This window comes from Gekko japonicus, unplaced genomic scaffold (assembly GCF_001447785.1).
Source record: "Gekko japonicus isolate JY-2015 unplaced genomic scaffold, Gekko_japonicus_V1.1 scaffold157, whole genome shotgun sequence".
NCBI classification, from domain to species: Eukaryota; Metazoa; Chordata; class Lepidosauria; order Squamata; family Gekkonidae; genus Gekko; species Gekko japonicus.
In genome coordinates this window covers 385,498-410,136 of record NW_015168051.1, presented here as the reverse complement: position 1 = coordinate 410,136, position 24,639 = coordinate 385,498, and the positions used below count along the sequence as shown (strand labels likewise).

Below are 24,639 nucleotides of genomic sequence, written 5' to 3'. Positions count from 1 at the left end.
CCACCCCCACCCACTCCAGGGCCGACATCCGGCCGCAGGGTCCGTTTCCCCCCACTCAACCCCACTCACTCCAGGGCCGGCGACTGGAGGTGCAAGCCTCCGGCTGCCGGGTCCGTTTCCACCCCCCCCACTCCAGGACCGGAGACAGGAGGCAGAAGCCTCCGGTCGCCCACTCCCTTCCCCTCCCCCACCACCCACTCCCAACAGGCACTGAGGGGAATGTAGGGTTGCCAGCTCTAAGGAGGGAAATACCTGGAGGTTTGGGGGGTGGATTCTGTAGAGGGCAGCATTGGGCGGGGGGGGGGCGGAAGGACTCAGCAGGTATAATGTCATAGGGTCTACCCTCCTAAAGCAGTCATTTTCTCTAGGGGAACTGATCTCTGTCATCTGGAGATCAATTGTAGCAGTGGGAGATCTCCAGGTCCCACCTGGAGATTGGCAACCCTAGGGGAAAGTCAGCTGCACAGCAGGGGGTTGAAGAGAATGGTTTGATGGCTGCTGGGCCAAGATTGGCAACAATAGTTCCCCAGGAGCCCCATCGTAAATGCACCAAACAATTCCTCAAGATTTTCCAAAACACTTCTCTGTTTTGGGCTCCTGGGGAACTTTGAAGTAGCACCAAAGCTTTAAGATCTCTCCAGCTGTCACCTGGAGACTGGCAACAGCTTGTCTGGAGTGTGGGCAGCATGGCATTGTATCTGTCTGAGGTCCCCCTCTTCCTCCTCCTCCTCAGATCCCACCCTCAGCAGGCTTCATCCCTAAAATATCCTGGAAGTTTCCAACCTGGAGTTGGCAACCCTATGTCCTGGAGTTCGAACCTGGAGTTGGCAACCATCAGCCAACGTTTATCTGCCTGTCTGTCTTTACAACCCCCCCCCACACACACACACACACAGCCTCTGCCTAGGGAGCAGCTGACATCATTCTCCTCTCCGAACTGAAAATTCCAACTGCCTTGGGGGGGTGAGTTTGAGGTGTGGAATGGAGTGTAGTCCAATCAGCTTCCATATGTAAATGACCTTGGAACGCTGGCCGGGATTGCACAAAGCAGCCAATGAACCCAGCCAGTGTCTTCCGAGTGGCAGTTTTTTCGGCCTAACACTAAAGGGGCCAATTTTAGAATTCTGGCACCCAAAACTCTTTTATAATAAGGGAGAGATTCATTTTAATTCAAATTTGTTTCATTATGTCAATATCTATCATGGGGTTCCTTTATTTTGGATGAAAAGCTCTGTGTTCGAAGAAAACCACAGTGATACCCTTATATATGCAATCCCCACAAGCAGAATACTGATGTTGGCTATGCCATGATATACTGCTTTCTATAGCTAGTTGGAACCTTTAAGGTCAGCTGTTTATAAAGAGAAGCTAGCAAGTGCCTGAAAAACAAATACAAAGCCTATTCTTAATTATCATTCCCTTTGCAGGTGCTTGGGTTGTTTAGCTGCTCTGCTGATCTAATCCTGCCTCTGTTTAATTAACATTCTCTTTGAAGAGATCTAATTAAAATTCATATATTTTTTAACATTTTAGCCTGAAAACAGTACTGAGGAAGAGAGAAAAGTTCTGATTGACTCCATTCTCTACAAAGGCCCCGTTGATCCATCTGAATGGGTTGGGTTAAGAAAGTCGCCTGATTCTCTGCTTGTATACTTGAGGGTAATTCCTATTTTCTTCTGCTCTCTCCTCATGTTGTTTGTAAAAGTGTCTTTACAGCTGGATGACCTGTAAATAACACTTCTTATACTGATTCTAATATGCAATAATATGATAATATCTACAAATTATGTAGGGAGGGGTTAACCTCTCCCAACTGTGTCCCTCAGGGTACTTGGTGATGCATTAGCATCCGTCTGGCAGGTGGGTTGGTGTCGCTGTAGTCTGTAAGGATTCTATCCCCCTAACTCAGGTGCCCCATTCAGGACACTTGCGGTTTCAAGGCTATGTGCCTAATGTTGGGACTGAGAGATAGGACTGGGATTCAGTAGGTGTACCGCCCACCCCACTGCCTAACAGTCTCCGTGCCTGAACTGATGGGGGTGGTGTTGGGGACCTGTAGGCTGGTTATTCTAGGGAACTTCAACATTCACACTGAGGCTGTATTGTCGGGAGTGGCACAGGTTTTCATGGCCTCCATGACAACCATGTGCCTTTTTCAGGTAATAACCGGTCCTATACATTGTGCAGGTCACACTCTTGCTCTGTTATTTTGTTCTTGGTGGGAAGAATGCAGTCTGAGGATAGAGGAATTGTCAATGGTTCCCTTCTCATGGACAGATCACTGCTTGCTTGGGTTTAGACTTAGAAGACCCTGCAGGGATGGGAGATCTATTAAAATGATCCACTCCCAGAGCCAGATAGATCCAAATGGCTTTCTGATGGATCTAGGGGATTTTCCTGTTGATATGATTGGTGTTATTGTCAGTACTGGAATGACAAGATGCCCTGGACGGTTAAGATGATCATTCCCAAGTGCCCTCTCTCAAGTTCATCTAGAGGCGTCTAATGTCAGTTTATACCACCCACATGAGGAGGGGAGGGAAAGGGTGAGAGATGGAGGCCAGGCTTGCTGGTAAACCATTGCTGTCCTCAACTGTAGGCCTGGTGGAACACCTCTATCTTACAGGCCCTGCAGAACTGTGAAAGGTCCCACAGGGCTCAGATGTCACTAGACAGAGTGTTCCACCAGGTTGGGCCCAGGGTGAAAAGCCTTTGGCTCTGGTCGAGGACAGCCAGATGTCTTTTGGGCCAGGGACCACCAGGAGATTTTGACCCCAGAGCTATCCTATGAAGGCAGAAAGGTGGGGGAGATTAATATATATGATGAGACATGATAATAAGTATTGTTGAACAGAAACAGAACTGAAAACAGCCTTCAGGATAAGATGCCTTATTTTTAATGGCACAGTGCAAACAGAGCAAGGTAATCCAATGGTAATAGAAGGTAATTTTAAATGCAGACAGTAGGCAATATGCAAGCTTTCCCTTTAACATTTAAATGTCGGTCTAGTGCTTTTGTTCAACAATGAGAAAATATCGAAATAAATAAATGGACTTTAACTCTTGTTTGAAGACCATTTCCTTATGCTTTATTTACAAGAGATGTAAATTGATTTTTATCGTACAATACAGTAGACTAGGATATTTAGCAGCATATTGTAAATTATAGCATGTTTGATTTTGATACAATTAATTAATTCTTTGTATCTTATTTGATTTAATTTCTCTTACAGAATAATCTGCTGATGCTGGCAATTCTGGCCTTTGAAGTTACCGTCTACCGACATCAGGAATACTATAGATGTCGAAACAATCTCACTGCACCTGAAACCAAAACAATTTTTCATGATATAACTAGATTACATTTGGATGATGGAATACTTAACTGTCTCAAGTACTTTGTAAACTACTTCTTCTACAAGTTTGGTTTGGAGGTAACTTCAATGCCATTCAGATTAAAGGAGTAATTATTGCAATGGCTGCATTTTGGGTTTGTGAACTGTTATTTCTTTACATACAAATTGCAGTGTTACCACAGGAACAGGGGAGCACAATCATTTCTGCCCTATTTTTTTGTTTTTCCTTTAAAAAAAATTTTCTAATTCCCCCCCCCAACACTTTTAATCTAATTTTAATGTATTCAGTTTTTCTAATTTTGTTTATGAAAGATGCCATTTCTCTTTGGGCTCCTCTAAGACCAGGGTTTAAATTCCGGAATGCAGTTCTGGACATTTAGAGTTGCCGCTGCCATTATTTATTTTATTTACTTATTTATATCCCTTTTTTCCTCCCCAACAGATAGATCCAGGTGGGTAGATGTGTTGACTCAAACTTTGTTTTTCTCCCGAACAGGGACCCAAAGCAGCTTACATTGTTCATCATTGATCTTCTGTGCAGTCCCACACAGGGACTGCGCTTGCTCAGGCAAACTGCTAGAGGACTTTTCCAGCATTTTCTTAGTAATTAGAAACACTTTGGGACTAGCCCCTCCCCTTCAGAACATGCTAGCAACCATTTTTCCAGTCAGACAGCTCAGTCTTCGCCACCATGGTGAGAGGTCCAGTTTACAGGTTCTCTTCATCTCTTTTCTTGAGTTTGTTTCCTCAGTGAGGTTTTTTGCCTCATTTTCTGCCCTTCTCACAATTATGTCACAGTAAGCATTTTTCAAAAAATGTACTAAGTGCAGCACAAAAATGTCAAGGTCTGATGAACACCCTCTCTGTCTTGTCTATGGGCAAGGGGCACAATATGTCACTGTGCAACTTTTGCCTTCAGTTCATTCTGGAGGCCTACCCTGACCTTTGACAACTAGTCTATGGGAGAAAGCGTTATCTTGCTCTGAAAACCGAGCAGCAAAGACATCTGCCTCAGTGGAGCACTCCCAAACCTTATCAGATGGTCCTATGACCCAATTTGTAATTCCTCCTAAAGGTGGTGACTAGCTTTCATTTGATGCAAGACATTATCCTACCTGTCTTTTTTCCATCACCCTCTTTGGAGGCAGAAATACTTTCAATTTGTTAGATGTCAAAAGAGCTTTATTATGTTACCTAAAAAGAATACAACTGTTCTGTAAGACCTCATGGTTGTTCATTTGCCATTCTGGTGCTTCTAGGGCGAATGCAGTTGTATCCGAAATCATATCTAGGTGGATAGTCTCTGAAGTCAAACTCTGTTACGAACAAGCTAAGTTGCCATGTCTCCTCCATGTCCAAGCACATTCTACACACTCTCAGGCAACTTTGGCTGTGTTTTGTTGAGGTACTCCACTGGTTGACATCTGCAGAACACCTACATGGTTGTCCTCCAACATATTCATCAAGTATTACTCTATAGACACTAATGCAAGAAAGAATACATCAGTGGGCAAGGTGGTTGTTCCAGTGAGAGCTTCCATTCCTGCCTTCCAAGTAAGTAGCGTGTCAGTCTCCTCGTGTGGGATTGCACAGAAGACCGATGATGAAAACAGTGTTGCATCTACTTGTAACAGTTCTTCATTGAGTTGTCTTCTGTGCAGGCACACATTGCCTCCCTCCTGTCCCTCTTCTGTTATCCCATTATATGTTACCTCTCTGCATGCTCATAGCAGCTCAGGAGAACAGAGGGAAGGGGAATACCTCCCCTTGGAGCACATGACCATCTGAGTGGGAAAATGGTAGCTAGCACACTCCAAAGGGGAGGGTCTCCCCCAAAGTGTTTCTCCAGGAAAATGCTGGAAAAGGTCTCCAGCAGCCGGCCTGCACAGTCCCAGTCCCAGTGTGTGCCTGTACAGAAGACAACTTGATGAACAGCAATTACAGGTAAGTGCAACACTTCTCCTGTCCTCCATTTTGTCCTCACAACAACCCTGTGAGGTAGATCAGGTGACGGGCCCAAGATCACCTAACAAGCATCCCAGCACAGTGAGGATTCAAACCTGAGTCTTCCAGATCCTAGTTTGACACTCTAACCACTGGCTGTCTAGTTGAAGACAGGTTAAGTTTCATAACCCTTGAGATAATTGTTCCCTTTGAGATGCCGGCGGGGGGATGGGGGTTTCCTCCTGCCAGCCAACTGGCCGGTGACAGGCAGGAGCCTGCAAAACCTGGGAATCTCCTGCCCCCAGCTGGGGACTGGCAACTCTACATTGTACTGTAGTGTGCATGGAGAACATTACTTCCATGTGAGCCTCAGGAAAGCAGTAATCCCCTTTGTTTCCTGAGTCTTCAATTGGATTGATCAAATTTATCATAACAAACCATGTCTAGAATGTAGTTGCTGGACCTCTGACAGCAACCTTATAACCTTTTCTGGTTGTGCAAGCAAGGGGGAACTTTTTCTTATACTGAAGTAGCCATTATTGATAAAAGAGTAAACAAAGCATGACATTGGATGAGAGAAATATTAGAGAACTATCACTGTGTCTAATAATAAACTGGCTGGTCCCTGTGTGGATGATGAAAACTGCACAATGGACAAAAAAGGGAAAGGGGGGAAATGAACCTAAAACCTAGAATTCAGAACCTAAAAAGGTTAGTCAAGAGAGAAGAGTGGCCCTCTTCTATTCTTGACTAACCTTTTTATGTTCTGAACTGCACAATGGAACCACTCACAGACATGGTGTTAGAGATTTCTACTTGCTTGGGAGACTCCCTGGCCATACGGAAAACACGCCTTTGTAAATTAACCAAAATGGTGAGGAAAAATCCTTTGGCCTGATGAATACTGAAAATTCTCCAAATGGGATAGAATGAGTAGAGCAGCGAGAGATTGGAAATTAGCCACCTCAAGGCCCCGAGAACTTAGAGAATGTTTGCAGAGAAAATTTGAGTGGATGAGATAGAATTTCCAAATTTACTCCTCCTAAGATTTATTCCTCCTAAGATTCTCTGTGGACCTCCAGTTTGTTACATGTTAGTATGCAAAATGTTTCATGCCGTTTTATGGATTTTCCAAGAAAGAAAGCTGAGGAATATAGAAATCATCCTTCCAGATGGATATAACTTCTATACATTTTTCTTCTTGTCACAGACCTGTTTCCTCTTATCAATAAATGTAATTGGTCAACGAATGGATTTTTATGCCATGATTCATGGCCTTTCATTAATTATTGTGTTATATCGACGCAGAAGAAAAGCCATTGCAGAGGTCTGGCCAAAATACTGTTGTTTTCTGGCATGCATTATTACATTCCAGTATTTCGTTTGCATTGGCATTCCACCTGCTTCTTGTAAAGGTAAGAGTATTGGTACTTGTTTTCTACAGATTGTGATAATCTTTTGCTTTTCCATTAAACACTAGAAAATTAGCAAATATGCAGAAGGTCTAAATAAATGTTATGAAACACTGTAATTTTTCTTGTACTTTCATAGATTATCCATGGAGGAACCCTAATTCCAACTTCAATAATAATATCATCAAGTGGTTATACTTTCCAGATTTTATTCGTCAACCAAACCCAGTCTTCCTTGCCTGTAAGTATTTCAGTGAACACCTAGGCAGCCTTACACCTTTATCATTCTTTGTAGTGCACTTTTAAAATTATTGGTCTAAAGTGTATTGTTCTAAACCATATCGTATTCCAGAATTTAGTCATTTGCCTGCAGGAAAGACACATAAGAACCAGTACTCCCTCAAAACTCTTAAACTGTACTCAGCTGACTATTTCTTTTGAGTCAGTTATCAAGGGCTTAGTTTTTGCTTAGGGTGCAGCCTGCTGCTCTTTTTGATGAACCAAAGCCAGGAGCATGGACGCATCACAGGAGTTTCACTGCATGATGTGTGTTTGGAGGAGATGACTGGTTGAGCATGCACAGCTGACTCGTAAGCCTTGAATACTTTGCAATGATTGCTGTCACATCTAAGAGAGGAAAGATGATTATCTTTGCCTTGGACTCTCTGTGAGAGAGTAAGCCAGATGAGACTGCATACCTGCATAAATAAATTGAATTAAATAAATAAATAAATACCATTTCCAATGACTGGAGGAAGATCCCATGTGGTAGTAGTGGGCCAAGAAGGGTCCTTTTCTTTCCTTCACTGTGCCCCGTCCCCTACATAATGTAACTCCTTGCAGGTCCCTACATGTATTAAATGTTCATTAAATTGACAAATTTCGAGACATTGCTTCGTTTTTCTACCATAAAAAACGTGTTTCGAATAGTTAAAAATGGCAGTCATTAGAAAATGTAAAATTTAAATCGCTGTGAGAGGTAGATATGGAAATCTCATGGGGAAAGTTATAACACCTGAAATCAGAAGAATTACCTTTCCCATATGTTAGGAATGTTGAGAGAAGCCCTACTTTAGGTGTTATCCATTGGGGTAATAACATTCTACAGTGCTTGTGGCAAAGCCCTTTTGCTTGCAGGGCTGCAGCTGTGAAATCATCTTCACAGACACCTATTCTTCCTCATTTAATTATCTATTCATTTGAAGTAGTTATGGCTTATAGGTGTTTAATACTTCTGCTAGCACTGTATATGTGGTAGTGTTCTATTAGCTTTAAGATTTTCATATGAATCATTTTGTGGCTTAATGTATACTGTTCTATATAGGAAGTAAAGTGGATTGTACATTATGGAAAATATAATAAACGGGTACTGTAGATTATCTCCACTAAAATGTAGTGTTTTATACAGCTAACCTAAGTTAGTGGCTGACATTTTATCTAACATCTTTGTGCTACCAGATGATTTTATGTTGCTGCTATGTGCATCCTTACAAAGGCAAACATTTGAAGATGAGAACAAGGCTGCTGTACGTATCATGGCTGGAGACAATGTGGAGATTTGTATGAACCTTGAAGCGGCATCGTTTAGCCAACACAATCCTGTCCCTGACTTTATCCATTGCCGGTAAGGGATATGTGCAATGGCTACACATCTTTCTAAGCATCTTATTGATTTATTAGATTTTTTAGTCACAGCTTACCCAAAGGGTTTTGTGGCAACTTACAACATTAAAACCAATAAAGTAAAAGCAATATAAAAACAATATAAAACATTAAACAAAACCACCAGGGATTCAATTAAGGAGCCGCACCTAATAAGCTTAAGACCCTGTGCCCTAGTACCACCACCTGTCGGTCGCCAGCATGAACCAGGCTGAGAGTCAGTCCTAACATCAACTGTGGACTGCACTCATTATTATGATTGACTGCTGCCAGTGCCTCACCACTGTTATACAAATTGCCTACTAGCACTTTATGATGGGTTTTATATTCATATTTATAGTCTGTTTTTATCTGTTTTAACATTTTTATGTAAGCTGTCCTGAGCCTGCTTCAGCAGGGAGGACGGGGTATAAATCAAATCAATCAATAAATAAAATATTAAAATACGTGGCTATCACCATACTGCTATTAAAACAGCGCAAACATGTGTCTGTCCTCCAAAGGCCAACCTAAGCAATTCAGCTTTGCAAGCCCTGCAGAAATTAAACAAGTCCGGCAGGGCATGGGTGTCATCAAAGAGTGCATTCCACAGAATAGGGGCCACAACTGAGAAAGCCCTTCCCTTGGTCACAGCTAACCAAGCCATCCTGCAAGAGGCCCCTAGATGATGACTAGAGTGTGTGGGAGGTTGTAACAGGAGAGGCAGTCCTGTAGGTCTGAGGGTCCCAGACTGTTAAAGGATTTAGATTTAACATCAACACCTTGAATTGGATCCAGAGACTAATTGGTAGCCAGTGCAGCTGCCACAGAAATGGAGTAATGTGAGCTGACATGATGTTCCAGTCAGCAACCTGGCAGCTTCATTCTGGACCGCCTGCAGGTTCCAAAGTATTTTCAATGGTAACTGTACATAGAGCAAATTGCAGTAGTCCAGTCTGGAGTGATGGTTGCATGGATCAACGTGGCAAGGTCTGACCCAAACAAATAAGGAGCCGGCTGGCAGGCCTGGCATGGGTGAAAAAATGCTGACTGTTCTACGATGTTTAATTTATCCTCAGTACATATTTTACATTTTAATTATTGAAACTTTACAAATAAACAAGTAAAATAATATAGTGTACATGATAATCACAGGAGAAAGAAGCCATTGGTAGAAATCTGCTGGAGACGTGGTCCTGTGATAATAGCTCTGAATCATCACATGCTTCAAAAATTAGACAATACCTGCCTCTGGAGAAACTGTACAATGTTGTTTCATTGTGTTACTGTTTGACTGCAAATTAGAAACAGTGAGCAATTAATTAATTATAATGATAGATTCTGTACAGTCTTGCGAAGTTCAACCAATAACACATAATAAGTTATGCAAGGAAAGTCATGGAGTTACCAATGGAAAGATGAACCAGATGGTACATTGTCAATATCATATGATGATTTCCAGGGGTCTTGTTGTAGAAAAAGAGCTGCCGGAGCTCATTAGCATAACTCATTAGCATAACTTATTTGCATATGCCACGCCCCCTGACATCACCGGAAGTGACAGAAGGCCACACCCCCTGACATCACCGGAAGTGTGTCAGAAGGCCCGGCTACTTACCCTCCTGCTTCATCCTCATTCCCAAACGGAATGAGGATCGAAGCAGAGGGCGGGGTAAAGAAGGGGCGGGGCTTCACCACGTGACCGCCCCGCCCCCTAGAGGTTCTCTTCCGGAGCTCCGTACCTGAGAGCTCCCCCCCGACTAGAGCCCTGATGATTTCATCGAAGCATGTAGTCATTATCACTGTGAAAGATATGCTGTATGTTTACCAGATATTGCTTTAAAATAGCTGTCGAGTATTTGTTATATCGAAACATCTATGGAACTGAATTAAAATGGATCTTGCATCTTTTTCTCCCCTTTTGTTTTATCACAGTTCTTATCTAGATATGTGTAAAGTGATAACATTCAGTTATCTCTTCTGGTTTGTCCTCACCATCATCTTTATAACGGGAACCACTCGGATCAGTATATTTTGTATGGGCTACTTGGTGGCTTGTTTCTATTTCCTGCTGTTTGGGGGAGATCTGTTACTCAAACCTATCAGAAGCATTCTTCGTTACTGGGACTGGCTGATAGCATACAATGTGTTTGTGATTACAATGAAAAATATATTTTCTGTAAGTATCTGGGGCATTTTATTCCAAGGTCTTTTATAAATAAGTGTTCTTAAACCAAATTTATATAGGATAAACTATAGAATATACATATTGTAATACAGTGATTTTATACATAGGTATTGTAACGTATGTCCAGTAATCTCCCTGCTTGAAAGGGAACCCTCATCTTCAGATGATTTGTGTAATTGATAACTGAAGAACTTTTACAGCTATTTGATGGCTGAATGAATCTGAAGAAAAACTGTCAAATATATGGAATCTGTAACACCCTCAATTGACTTTGTAGTCAATTGGCTCTTCTTATGAGCCCTAAATGGTTTTTATTGGAAGAAGGGAAATCCTTTTTAAATAACTAACTTCTTCGACAGACTATGAAGTCTGTTGATCAAAATTGGCTCTTATCAAAAGCTCTTTGTTGGCTTTTACTGGCTGATAAAGGACAATGTACTTAATGCAGCTGGTCAGCTGAAGTTTTTTTTCTTCAGCCTTTTCTGTCTTGAGCTGCTTCTGTGCCATGTCCTCTACCATTCTTGAGGGTTTCTAAAACATAAGAATATCTTCTCAGGTAGTGCAAGGGGCTGTAGCAAGAAAGGGGAAAATCTGTTCCACAAGGAGAGTTTTGTAGTGAAATGCAGTCAAGGCAGGATTCTTAACACCAGTTTTTGTTCTCTGTCCCTCTTATAGCCCATGCTCTAATTTCTCCCTCTTTTTTTCCTTGCTTTTTCTTTCAGTATAGAGGGATCTAGTCTGCCCAGCAACTGACTATGGTCTCTGTAATGGGACACACTTCTAAACTTCAATAATAAAATAACTTGCACAACAGCTATTAAAACATAAGGGAAGGAGGCGGAGATATGGTCTCCTTCCAATCTTTGTCCCATCCCAAGACATGCTGGTAGTGGGGCTAGGAAGGTAAACCTTTTGCCAACACTGATGTTGTGCAGTGCCAGGTCCACAACATTGACCGCAACATTGCAAAACTATTTTGCACTGCAAAAAAGTGAATCTGGCATGCATGACCAAGCCCTGAGTAAGGGTTGGTGAGACAGTCACCTTGAAAGAAGTGGTTTTTCTCCTTTCTCCAAAGTTGGGAACAGAGGGTGGCACTAGGGTAGAGGGTCTCACTATGATAGCCCATGGTATGCGGTGTCCCCCAAGGAACAGTCCTCTCTCCAACATTATTTAACATCTATATGTGCCCCCTTACTCAGCTGGTGTGGAGCTTCAGGCTAGGGCATCACCAGTATGCAGATGACACCCAGCTGTATCTGTTGTTGAGCAGCCAGCTGAATGCCACCTCAGATATTTTGGCCGAAAGATTGGAGGCTGTGGTTGGTTGGCTAAAACAGAGCGAGCTGGAATTAAAGCCATCTAAGATGGAGGTTTTGCAGCTGGGCCAGGGAAATTCAGGGTTAGGATGCCAACTCCTGGCTCTTGATGGAGTACCTTTAACACCAGGGCTGATAGTCAGAAGTCTGGGTGTGATTCTGGATGCCTCCATTTCAGTGGAGGCCCTGGTCACAAAAGTAGCTAGACTGGCATTTTTCTATCTGCACCAGGTTAAGCAACTGGTCCCCTTCCTGTCTTCCCCAACTTAGCCACAGGCATCCATGCAGTGGTCACCTTCAGATTAGATTACTGTAACTCGCTCTACACAAAGGCTTCCCTTGAGACTGACACAGAAACTACAGCTGGTCCAGAATGCAGCTGCAATTATTCTTACAGGAACTTCTTACAGAGTCCATACCCAGCCAGACCTTTGCCAACTGCACTGGCTCTGGGTTGAATAATGGATCTGGTTCAAGGTTTTGGTATTAACCTTTAAAGCCCCAAATGATCTGGGACCAGTGTACCCTTGGGACCACCTTTCCTGGTACATCCCCCAAAGAGTTACACTCCAGTGAAACAACCTACTGGTGATCCCTGGCTGTCCTCAAGTAGAACCAGGGCTTTTTCGGTCCTGGGTTCGACCTGGTGGAACACTCTGCCAGGTGAGATTTGGGCCTTGCGGGATTTGATGCAGTTCTGCAGAGCCTGCAAGACCAAGTTGTTCCACTGGGCCTGTGGTTGAAGACAGCAATGGTTTTCCATCCTCGACTAGCCACCCTTCCTCTTTCTCCTCCCCTTTCCTTCTTATCAGTTAAATTTTAGGATAAGGACCACTTGGTTGTGCCCCTTTTATATGACATCTATTAGTTGTTGTTACTTGCTGCTATACTGTTGTATTATAGAATTGTTTTAATAATTTGAACTGTATGGAGTGTTTTATGAATGCTGTTACCCACCCTGCATACAGGGGAGGGAGGGCTATAAATCAAATGAATAAATATAAATAAATAAATAACACAGAGAGCAGCCTACGGTTTGCTGGATAACCTCCTTCCCAGTGTTATTGTGAAGATAAAATGTAGAAGGGAAGAACTGCATCTCGAAGGAAACATGGGATAAAATGTACTAAATTAAATAAATGAATAAATTAGTTGGATCCAAACTGTTTGGTAATAGCACCTAGTAGTGGACTAAAGCTAATAATCATCCAATTTAATGTAATATATTTCTGTACGTGAAATATTTAAATATATTTATTTCTATTTTTTTCTAGATAGGAGCATGTGGTTACGTTCAGTCATTAATGCAGAACAGTTGTTGGGTAATCCAGGCATTTAGCCTGTCTTGTACAGTTAAAGGTTATGATATTCGTAAGTACTACTTAATTCCTTTATTATTACATGTATCTGTTTATTTAGGGCATTTGCATGCCACCTCTCGAGGGATCTGTGACATCTACATTTTACTACTTTAAGAACATAAAACTTGCACTTTGATACATTTGAAAGTATGATTTTTACTTACACACAGACTACAACTTTTAACAATAGGACACACGCAAAGTGGCTTGCATCTAATTCTTGACATCCTATATCTTGTGTCATCATGTTGGATGGTGCCCTGGATATTGGTAAAACACTGTCATAGTGCATCACAGACTTGGATTTTGTAATAATCTGACATACGTCCTATAATAGAGTTCTGTTAGAAAACTGCTAAAGTTTTTGCAAAATGTGAAACTCAGAAGGAGCTTCAACTTTAAGCCGGAGTCACATTTCAAAGCCTTCAGGGTGGGCTTCATCAGCCCCTCATTCTGAACTACCTCTTCTCTCGATCCTGTTGAAAACTCACTGTTTATTTATTCATTCCATTTATACCCCGCCCTCCACACAATACAGGCTCAGGGCAGCTCACAGTGAATGCATAAATACAATTTAAAAAGCATGAAATCATCTGAAACAATGCCATTATAGCAAGCTGTTTTCTAGCTTTTTCTGATCTATCTTGTGTTTCTATAAAAATGTTGACAATTCAAATAAATCTACAAAATCTACCTGTTTTTCAAATGAAATGTTGCCACTGATTTTTCTTATATAATATGGTGGTGAATTTGAACTTAAACATTTTGCTCTAGATTTTAGTTTATATATAATGTGATGGCGGAATTTTTTCACTCTTGTCAGCTGCTGATTCAAAAATCTGTAAATTGCCTAGTGGGGAAGCAGGAATTATCTGGGACAGTATTTGCTTTGCCTTCCTGATGCTTCAAAGAAGAGTCTTCATGAGTTACTACTTCCTTCATGTGGTTGCAGATATTAAAGCTTCACAGATTCTGGCATCCAGGTAAATTGCAGTATTTAAGTTGCTACTTAAATTGATGCAACTGCATTCTGACAATTTGTATGACAGATTGATAGGTTGTTTTTTTAATGTGTACAATGTAGGCCTATGAGCTTTAATCAATTATTCCATATAATTGAACAACTAAAAATTAATCACAGTTTTTTAAAAAAACATACCTGTTATTCAAGAAGATCACCATCTTGGCAAAAGATGGTTGTAATGTGTTCCTAGAAAGCACCCCTACTTCAGCAAAGAAAATCAGGTGTCCTGGAGCAGGCCCACTCCTCTTGCCCCCAGACTTACCCTGGGTTCACAGGATGCTCACTTGGGAACCTCTGGTGCCAGCAATAGGGAAGCTCACCAGGACACTGGCAACAAGGAATCATGCTGCAAGAGCAGCAACACAGTATGGGCCCTTTAAGACCACAGTTTAACCACACCTACCAGCTGCCAGCCAGCCAGAACAGCAGCAGCAATGAGGAATAAGCAACAGCAGTAAAACAGTGTGGGCCTTTTAAAACCCCAGTGCAATCACTGCCAATAGCTGCTGGCAGTTTAGGTTGGCTAGAGCAATGGGGGAAAGAGGCTGTAGGTGTAGTCTGAGATTGCCCGAGGTCTATGAGTCTGCTAATTCTTGCAAGATTTCAGGGGGAATTGACTGAGCATGTCCAACCTGCTGCACTAGCTTCATAGGGGCTTAGAAGTAGGCCAATGAGCAGGTGGCGGGAGAGGAGGTGGTTCTCTTTCCTGGCTGTGCAAGAGATACCCTGTGGAGAGGAGGAGGAACCAGGTGCTGCAAACCCCTTATCCTCTCCAATTCTGAGGCTCTGCAACCCAAAGCAGGACAGAAAAAGGCAGGATGGATAAGGGAGCTGCTGAGGGCAGGAGCATGGAGGCCCTTGAACTCCACAACAGGTATACTAGATGTACCACGTCCTCACCAAGAAGAAGTTTAATTTCGTCATTGTGGCTTCTGTGCAGTCCCACATGGTACTGGACTTGTGCAAACCAGCCATAGAGGCTCTTTTCAGAAGGTTCAGAACACTCCCCCTCCCCTCTGGCCTGCACCGAAATCTTCCCAACCAGACTGGCATGTGACAGAGGTGGGAAAAGCACTCCTCCCTCAGTCCTCTCTTCACTGCCATGGAGAAAGGACACTTTCCTGCTTTGCTCTTTCTAACCTACCTCAGATTGTTTGCTTACTCACAGCATTGATCTTCTGTGGTGATAACCTTAAAAAAAACAAACCAGAGACTTAGAGAAGGGAATTTCTGTCATGTTTTGGGGTGGTAATGGCACTTTTTAATAAGTACACGAGACGTGGGACCAAGATGGCGCAGTCCAACGATCATGACCAGTGCCTCACTTGTCTAGGGGAGTCCCACAACATTGGGGCTTGTCTATGCGTTTAAACGCTCAAACACTCCTTGGTAAGTACTTCTTGTTTTAACTGTTATTCTTCCGCTCCCCCCCTCTTTCTCTCAAAGGTTCATGCGTTCGGAAGGCGTCCCTCCCCCGCTCGCCTAATTCTCTATTGCGTAGTTAGGGTGGGGAGCTTTCTTTTCTCTTTAATCAATGCTTAAACGACTCACGTTCATAAGCGGTCCTCAGACCTCGTTTACTTTTGGTTTTAAACCAAGGGCCACAAGATTCTCCACAGATAACATACAGAATGCCTCAAGATTTAAATGGCAAGCTAACAGCCATGAAAGAACCTACTTGCTATCACTGACTTGAAAAAAGCAAGCTACACATGGCTATTCACTGTTACTACTACCTGTATCTTCACTGTGTACCTGGCTCACAGTACCCTCACCATATAAATCTTCATGCTACCATAATAATTGAGATAATAGTGGCCCTCCTTGTTTGCTATGCTTGCAGAGCATAAAAAATACACAGTAATGCATTCCAATGCTCTGGAGAACTTCTGATGGAATTCCAAGGGGCTGGTGCATACAGTCTGCATCCTGGTGTGTGCAATCTGGAGTTGAATGAAAGCCAGAAGGAATAGCTCAGATTTTACGGCATCCTAAGGAAGTGCAATTCATTATCAACTGTCTGGAAGCAACAATAATTAGGCAAGAACATTCCAGAGGCATTGAATTTATAAAGCCACCTTATGCCATATCATGTAATTGGTTTATCTAGCTCAGTATTTTCTACTCGGAGCGGCAGCAGCTCTCTGGTATCTGCACTATTTACAACCTGAGATCCTTTAATGGAGATGACAGAGATTAGAACTGGAACTTTCAGCATGGAAACCATGTGTTCTACCTTAGAGCCATGGCCCTTTTTGGTATCAGTTATCAATGAGCTGTATGATTTGCATCTTTGATGTAGATGCTTGTCAATTCTCATAAGGCTAGCGTGGGAAATAACTAGAACATTCACTTCTGCCAAATAATAATTATCATACAGCATTGTGTGTAGTATAGCTGGGAGATCCAAAGATTGCCTAGCAGCCTTAAGTTCTAGCTCATTAGCGTCATGCTAGGTGGCGAGCTAGACATATTTTGGGGGCTGAGAGAGCTCTAAAAGAGCTGTGACTGATCCAAGGTCACCCAGCTGGCTTCATGTGGAGGAGTGCAGAATCGAACCCAGCTCTCCAGATTAAAGTCTCTTTCTAGTGCTAAAAATAGCTAAGAATTTTATATTCCCACCCCCCTCCTTAAAATAAAGCAGATAAATGCTGTTTTAAGGTAACAATGTTTGGTGCTATCCTGTTCTACATTTTGCCATTAGTGTGAGTGCAATATATGATGTGTGCATTGGCCTTTGTTTTCTTGTTATATGTATATGAATTTGTGCTGCATTGTTTTTACTTGAGTTTATGGGGCAATTTTTTTCCAGAGGTGCTGAACTTTTCCAAGCCACCATTGTGAAGGCTGTAAAAGCAAGAATTGAGGAAGAGAAGAAATCAATGGATCAACTGAAAAGACAGTATGTCTGCTTTCCTTTCTTCCATCCTTCAGCTGGCCACCTTCTCTAGAGATTAGTTGTCTGATCTGCTGCTGGTGGGGGGGTACAGCCTAACACATAACAAACCCAAATGGTTAGTCTTAGAAAAAATTATTTGAGGTTTATGCATTGTACATGGTTTGAGTGTCTTCTTAGAGATGTATTTGACATGCTCATTAAGCATAATGTGTGTCCATTGCTGACTTGGGGTTGAAAGGAAGGATGAAAACAAGGAATGCTCTCATCTCCTATCGATGAGTGGTCTGTTACAAAGAAGTTTCTTCCAAAAGAATTGGTTCCTTATCCAGGATTGCTCTAACTTCACTTCCATGACAAGTGTGAGAGAGAAGGGAAGAAGTGGGCCAGAAGAACTAGAGCTGCATAGCCTCACGACCTTATGGCCATGTAGGAATATGAAAGTGGGAGAAAGAGGGCCACACTCATGACGAAGCAAAAAACCAAGAAGCTATTGTGCAATGGGGGAAATAGTACGGTAGTGTTATTCTGTTATACCATCCCAACATGCTTCAGCTACACTTCTTCAGGGAGACCTATAAGAATACAAATACAAAGGATAAATATATGTTGTTTAAAAACAATTTTAAAACATGGTAAAAGACAGTGCACACTGACCATGATCAAAGTGCAATGCATGCATGCAAAACCAAATAGATAATAGGTAAAGGTAAAGGTTCCCTTGCTCGAAAGCCAGTCGAATCCGACTCTAGGGTTGCGGTGCTCATCTCCGTTTCAAAGCGCTGTCCGAAGATGTTTCCGTGGTCATGTGGCTGGCATGACTAAACACCAAGGTGCACGGAACACCTTCCCACCGAAGTGGTACCTATTTATCTACTTGCATGGAACACCTTCCCACCGAAGTGGTACCTATTTATCTACTTGCAATTTCTTGCTTTCCAACTGCTAGGTTGGCAGGAGCTGGAACTAGAGACAGGAGCTCACTCCATCACACGGCACTAGGGTCTCGAAGTGCCGAACTACAGACCTTCTGGTCTGCAACTCAGCGTCTTAACCTCTGAGCCACCGTGGCCCTTACAGCTTAACTTACTCTTCCTCTAACTAACAAGCAATTTAAGTTGGAGGAGGACTCCTTAGGCTGGAGAAAGGTTTCCATCTTTGCGGAGCGGGTGCAGTCTAGAAAAGCTGCCAAGGCTGTACTCAGCAGGAGCATCTGGTAGAGAACAATAAAGAAAGGGAATAGAATGGAGAAACAGTATGAAAAATGTGGTTAAACGGTGTGAACAACATGAGGAATTAGGGTTGTGCACTTCAAAAACTATTATTAAATTTCATATTGGAATGTCAGGAAGGGCATGAGTATAATTTTTAATATAAGGAGCATATAAAATATATAAAATCTATTTAATTAAAAGTGGTACTTCCACCATTATTTTGAAATTATGATGTAAGATTAAAACAATTCATATTGAAGAAGTGCCTGCACTGCCCCCCAACCCAGAAACAGCAAGTGTAGGAGCAGGAGAGTGAGAGGAAGCGTGCCCAATTTGGGTTGCAGTGCAACAGCCCTTTAAATGTCCTTTAAAATGGCACTGTTTGAATGGACAGTAAACCTGGCCTTAAAGTTCAAATGGACATGGTCCTTCCTCAGTATTTGGACTGTTCAGTTGGACATGGTCCTTCCTCAGGCTATAGCAGGCTATAGCAGGCAGGCTATAGAACGAAAAGGATGCCTGAAATGATTCTAGATGTTTCCACTATTTATTGAAAAAGGAATATCAGAATTGGGTAATATCAAGAGTGCCTTTTATGCTATCAGATATTGTTGATCCAGTCCCATAAATACTGGGGATTTTATTGTGTAAGCAATATCCAGTTGAGCATATTCTAACAGGAATTAGTAGCCTTGTAGAAGGATGGTGAGCTATGCAGGATGTTCCAGCCCATCTCTCATAACTGGAAACCTTACCTAGACCCTTCTTTGGTTTCTTTGCCTTAGCAAAATTCTGTCCAGGCTTACAAACACTTTATTTATTTATTATTCTATTAAATTCTATTTTAAACCATCCTCACCCGAAGGACAGGGCTCAGGGTGGTGTACAACAGTATTGTGTAATACATCATTAAAAGCCAATTAAAACCAACAAAACACAGAAGGTAGTTTAACAGATGGCGCTAGAAATTCTAATAGTGCCACTGTTTCACAGGGAGGGAGGGGTTGGGAGTGCCAAGAAGATGGAAACATCACCGTCCTTAACCAGACGCTTGGCAGAACTTACAGGCTCTGTGGAATTGCATCAAATGCCACAGGGCACAGATGTTTTTCTGCAAAGAGTTCCACCAGGTTGGAACCAGGGCAGAAAACATCCTGGCTCTGGTTGAGAACAGCCAGATATCTCTCAGGCCAGGGACCACCAACAGATTTTGACCTTTTATCATTTAGGGAAGCACAGCCTACCCTTCCCTGCTAGTCATAATCAACAGTAATTTTTACATCAGCCTGAAGAACTGGAAAGACAAGTTAGGAGGATAATTCTGGCATATCAAATCAGAGTGTATACAACAGTATAAACCTTCTCTTTATAATTTATTTTCATGACAATGTAAAAAAACAAAGTGAGGGCGAGTTGGAGAGAAAGAATAATCGAATGATGTTTTAACAATGCTTTGAAATTATTTTGCCTCAAAAAGAATCACATGAACTTTGTGATCCACAAGGATGACTGACAGTGTAAAATCTCCTTTAACAGAATGGATCGTATCAAAGCCAGGCAACAAAAATATAAAAAGGGCAAAGAGAGGATGTTGAGCATGAACCAAGAATCTTCAGATGGGCAAGCAGTCCAAAAGGCTCCTGAAGATGATGATGATGACGATGATGGTAGTAACTCCTTCTGTACATCTATAGTTGGTGTTTGTTGTTTGATTTCAATAAAGGGGGGGGGGTTATGCTCCATCCAGCTACTTACTACAGCAACTAGAGTGCCTAATCCTTTGCCTATTTACTCAGAAATAATTCCCAGTTTGTTCCAAGAGATTTAAATCCTAGTAAATGTGCATAGGATTATGGCCTCAGTATGCATTTGGACCTCTACTACCTTCTCCTTCCCTTTAGTGGAGAAACAGACTGCACGTTCAGTTCGTTGCCCACATCAGGGTTGCTGTCTCCTTTTAAAATAAGTGGTTAGAGAGCTCCTTACGAAATCACATGTAACAAGATCCAGTTGTAGATCTTGAGATCTAACAAAATGTTTTTGTATTGCAAGAAATGTTGAAAAAGATTCACTGTTCACGTTTGAATTTGAATCGTTCGCTAGTATGAAGCTGAGTAACAAATGGGCCCCCCAGGGCTGAATAGGAACATAGGATTCTTATGTCACACAGATGCTAATTTTCAGACCCCAAACATTTACCTTCTGCTCTAATCAAGCAGATTACAATATGCATTACAGTTTTGCATCCTTTACAAGCATCCTTTACAGCACCCCTCCTACCTTCTGACTGGGATACAAAGACTCAGGGATCTCCTTTACTACTTGTATCTAATGAAAGGAGCTTTGACTCTCAAAAGCTTATACCCTGAAAATCTGGTTGGTTTCTAGAGTGCTGCTGGACTTGAATCAAACTGTTTTACTGTAGACCAACATGGCTACCATCTGAAATATCTAAAAATTATGTGTCAATATGGGAATTCCCATAATTCACATAAAATATTTATTTTTAAGAAAAGAAAAGACAACTGTCAGGAATAAACTTTATATAGAATTTATTATTTCCATAATATCTTCAGATTTGAAGTAGAATTCTTTATTTTAATTACTAGACAAAATTGTCCATGTTTCTGTCATGAGCTAGTCAACAAATAGCAAGGAATAGGTGCATTTTTTCCTTTCATATTAGAATTTAATGTTCATGCACAGTCTGGACATTTTAGAGAGAGAAGAAAGAAAATATAAATAATATGTTTCTCACTTTGTAAAATTAATTTTTGGACATATTTCATTTTAGGCGAAGCAGACAAAGAGAAAACCAAGGGCAAAAAAAAGCAGTGGTGGCGACCTTGGGTTGATCATGCTTCCAGTAGGTTTTTCAATCATCTTTCAAATATATGAATTTAACCCTTATATCCTTGACCAGAATGGAGGCATTCCCAAGACCAGTTTGTTTTATGCATGGTTTTATAACTGTGACTTGACAGTTATACGGACAAAAAGTAGCCCAAATAAAAGCAAGAAACTATTTTTTTTTCATTTTGGCTGTTCATCAGTTGTATACCTTTATGGAAGTTTTCGGTTCTCTGAAGTTAAACCAAATATGTACTATGCGAAAAAATATATTTGAGGGGGTATATCTTGAAAAGTAATAATGTATCAATCTGAATGTAGATGCTTTTCAGAAATCAAGTCATTATTATAACTTGGATGTAACTGAAAGTTACATGGATTTCCACCCATAGAGCAAGACTTTCTCACATCTCCCCTCACTACACCCAAAATGCTGGTTATGTGGGACCACGTTGCATGAGGAAGGAGCTGCTGCATAAGTGGTCATTGGCAAAAATCTTTTTTATGGTACTCACAGATCTGTTTGATAGGATCCGATCTGTTTAGACCTTAGTAGTTTTATTTCAAAAACTATTTCAAAAAAAGGCAACTCCACTCCAGCTAGCAAATCCTAAGTGCAGGAAAAGTACACTTAAAGAACTGAGGATATTTTAGATGTCTGTTTCTGTCAAGTCACAAGTAAACTGTGCCTATGTATGTTGTGTATATGTGTGTGTGTGTATATATATATGTTTCTAAAGGGCATGATAAAATTAGAGATGTGTCTTTTTTTAAGGCTTTAGTGAATATGAATCTAATCATTTTGATTTTCAGATAAATCTTGCAAATTAATTTAGATGATTACTATCCAGAACAGACTTGGATATGATCTCTGGTAATCCTCATATTCATTTTATGGAAACAGAATAATTGTTCTAATTGCAATTATGAGAATGGCTCGGAGGTTATCAGGATCTCAGGTTGTCTTTTGCAGTAGATTGTGTTTTGGCAGAAAGCTGTGGAAAGAACACTGGTAAATTTCCACTGCTGTCTGCTGGAGGCCACTGCATGAGACAGGCCTGCAGCCATGCAACTTCTGTTAACCTGTTCTCATTCATTTCAGCGTTTCTGATTCATTTCACCCTCATTATATGTTTTAGGAAGCAAGTGCACAGTACATATTATTGCAATAATGCATATACTTGTGGAAAGCAACTTACGGCCAAGCCCTGAGAATAGTAGTTATTCACCAGCAACCAGTATGACTTCCTGATCAAATAACTTTTCAAAACTCGAAGACAGTAATTTGCTTATTTGAATCACTCAAATACAGCTACCTGTTGCTATGATCTTGAATATTGTAAAACAATATTTGGTCGTACACACACTCACATCTAAACAAAAACATGCATGCTGTGTGCATTGTGACCTATTTTTGCACTGGCAGTTCTCAGAGCTTTTCTTCTGCTGGGGAAGGCATGGCATGAGAAACAAGCTTTCACATATCTGTTGCTACCCAGTAATCTCCAAAGCATAAGTCTCACTGTAAGGATCAATGTGGGGAGAAGAAATAATACAGTGTTTCCCCCATATTGATGAAACAATTTAAAGAGATTATTTAAAATTTTTATTTTTATGCTGGGGGGAGTATGGCCTGTACTAGAAGGCATATGATCCAGTTGAGAAATTGGCTACGATTTCTACGATGAATTCTCTGCCGCAATGATGTATGCCTGCAAGAGTGCATTATTGCTGTTTAATCATACCTTCCTTTTATATATAAAATATATGTGCACAATATGTTGCAGTGTTCCTCATACCTGAGTGCCTGATATAACTGAATGTTGTTATGATTACAATGACAGTCCTTGATGCTGTGATAATACTGGGCAAAGTTCTGATCAGTATTATCTTTCCTCCTCCCTACAAACACCTCTGGCCACAGCTGCCCCAATTCCTTCAAGAGGCTAGGGTTCAGGAGCACCACCAAGCTATGAACCTGGTCCTTTAGGGGAGAGTACAACCCCATCCAAAACAGTAGATAACCCATTTCCTAGGTCAGACTTCCCCCTCACCAATAACACGTTCATTTTGTTGGAATTAAATTTCAGTTTGTTAGCTATCATCCATTCCAAAACTGTCACAGGGACCAGTTCACAGTTTCCACAGTCTCCATAAGAGCTGCTGACAGCACAAGATAAAGCTGAGTTTCAGCTACATATTGGAGGGAAATCAGCCTGCATATCCGGATGTTCTCTCCAATTTATGGCTTTACATAGATGTTAAAAAGCATGAGGGATAAGATGGAACCTTGAGGAACCTCATAGGCCACAGGCCTAGGGGCAAGGCAGCAGTCCCCTATAACCACTCTCTGAAACCAACCTTCAAGGTAGAACCAGAACCACCTCAGAACAATGTCTCTGAGACCCAAGCCCAAAAGGCAGTCCAGAAGGATACCATGATAGATGGTATTGAAAGCCACCAAAAGGTCCAGGAGAATTAACAGGGTTGCACTCCCCTGTCCATCTACTGGCTTATGGTATCCACCAAGAAAACCAAGGTGTTTCAGTCCATAACCAGGTAACAAAACAGATTAAAATGGTTCTAAACAATGCACTTCTTCGAGGAATCCATGAAGTTGGCCAGCCACTGCTCATTCAATCATCTTGCTCAAGACTGGTACATTTAGACTAGATGGTAGTTATTCAACTAGTTATTCAACTCTTCTGGGCCCAGTGTAAGTTTGTTAGGAGTGCACACACTGGTGCTCACTTCAAAGCAGGACCAACCACCCCCTCTCTGAGGGAGGCATTTACTGTCTTCTGGACCCTCTCTGCCAGCCAGCACCCCACCAGCCTATTTAAGCAGCCAAGAGGGGCAGGGGTCATACAAGGAGGTGGTAGGTCTTTAACTTCTAAGATTCCTGTCCACATCTTCAGACTGGACAAGCTGAAAGATATCCCACACAAGTGGGCAGATCAGCACCCTCAGACCATTCAGTCCTACCACTGCCAATGTAGAATCCAAGTCAGAACAGATGTGAGAGATTTTATTCATTAAGTGCTAAATAAAATGATAATAGTGGTCTGCAAAACAGTCCACCTCCTTCTATAGGCCACAACTCAATAGGCCCCTGACCACCCAGAAGTGTTCCACAGGTCCACACTGTGCAGTTGCAATGGTAGCAGAGAAATAGTTTCTTTGCTGACATCACAGTTATAAAATAGGCTTTAAAGTAAGTGTTAGCCCATGTCTTGACAGATTTGTCCAGAGTCTTTCTCCATTACCACTCTAACCATCTCCCTTGTCTTTTCATCATCCACAGCCCTTCAGTAAACCAAGGGTCTTAGACCTGAGAGAAGGCACTTAGGTACAATTGGGTCAATTGTCTGGGTCATTTCCCCACTCCAAAGGTCAACCAAAGCATTGAGAGGAGTGCTGACCATATCAGCAGG

General features: G+C 41.7%; 1 protein-coding gene across 1 annotated transcript in view; it reads left to right on the top strand.

Annotated features, from left to right (window-relative positions):
* The window catches only part of PIEZO2 (piezo-type mechanosensitive ion channel component 2), a 428,995-nt gene that overhangs the window by 311,320 nt on the left and 93,036 nt on the right, over positions 1 to 24,639 (top strand). Inside the window, exons 21-31 of the mRNA XM_015414359.1 lie at positions 1,534 to 1,659; positions 3,234 to 3,434; positions 6,511 to 6,715; positions 6,852 to 6,953; positions 8,171 to 8,336; positions 10,289 to 10,532; positions 13,135 to 13,231; positions 14,045 to 14,204; positions 17,058 to 17,147; positions 19,892 to 20,022; positions 21,159 to 21,221. Coding sequence (XP_015269845.1) covers positions 1,534 to 1,659; positions 3,234 to 3,434; positions 6,511 to 6,715; positions 6,852 to 6,953; positions 8,171 to 8,336; positions 10,289 to 10,532; positions 13,135 to 13,231; positions 14,045 to 14,204; positions 17,058 to 17,147; positions 19,892 to 20,022; positions 21,159 to 21,221 — 1,585 coding nt within the window. The remainder of the gene's footprint in view (positions 1 to 1,533; positions 1,660 to 3,233; positions 3,435 to 6,510; positions 6,716 to 6,851; positions 6,954 to 8,170; positions 8,337 to 10,288; positions 10,533 to 13,134; positions 13,232 to 14,044; positions 14,205 to 17,057; positions 17,148 to 19,891; positions 20,023 to 21,158; positions 21,222 to 24,639) is intronic.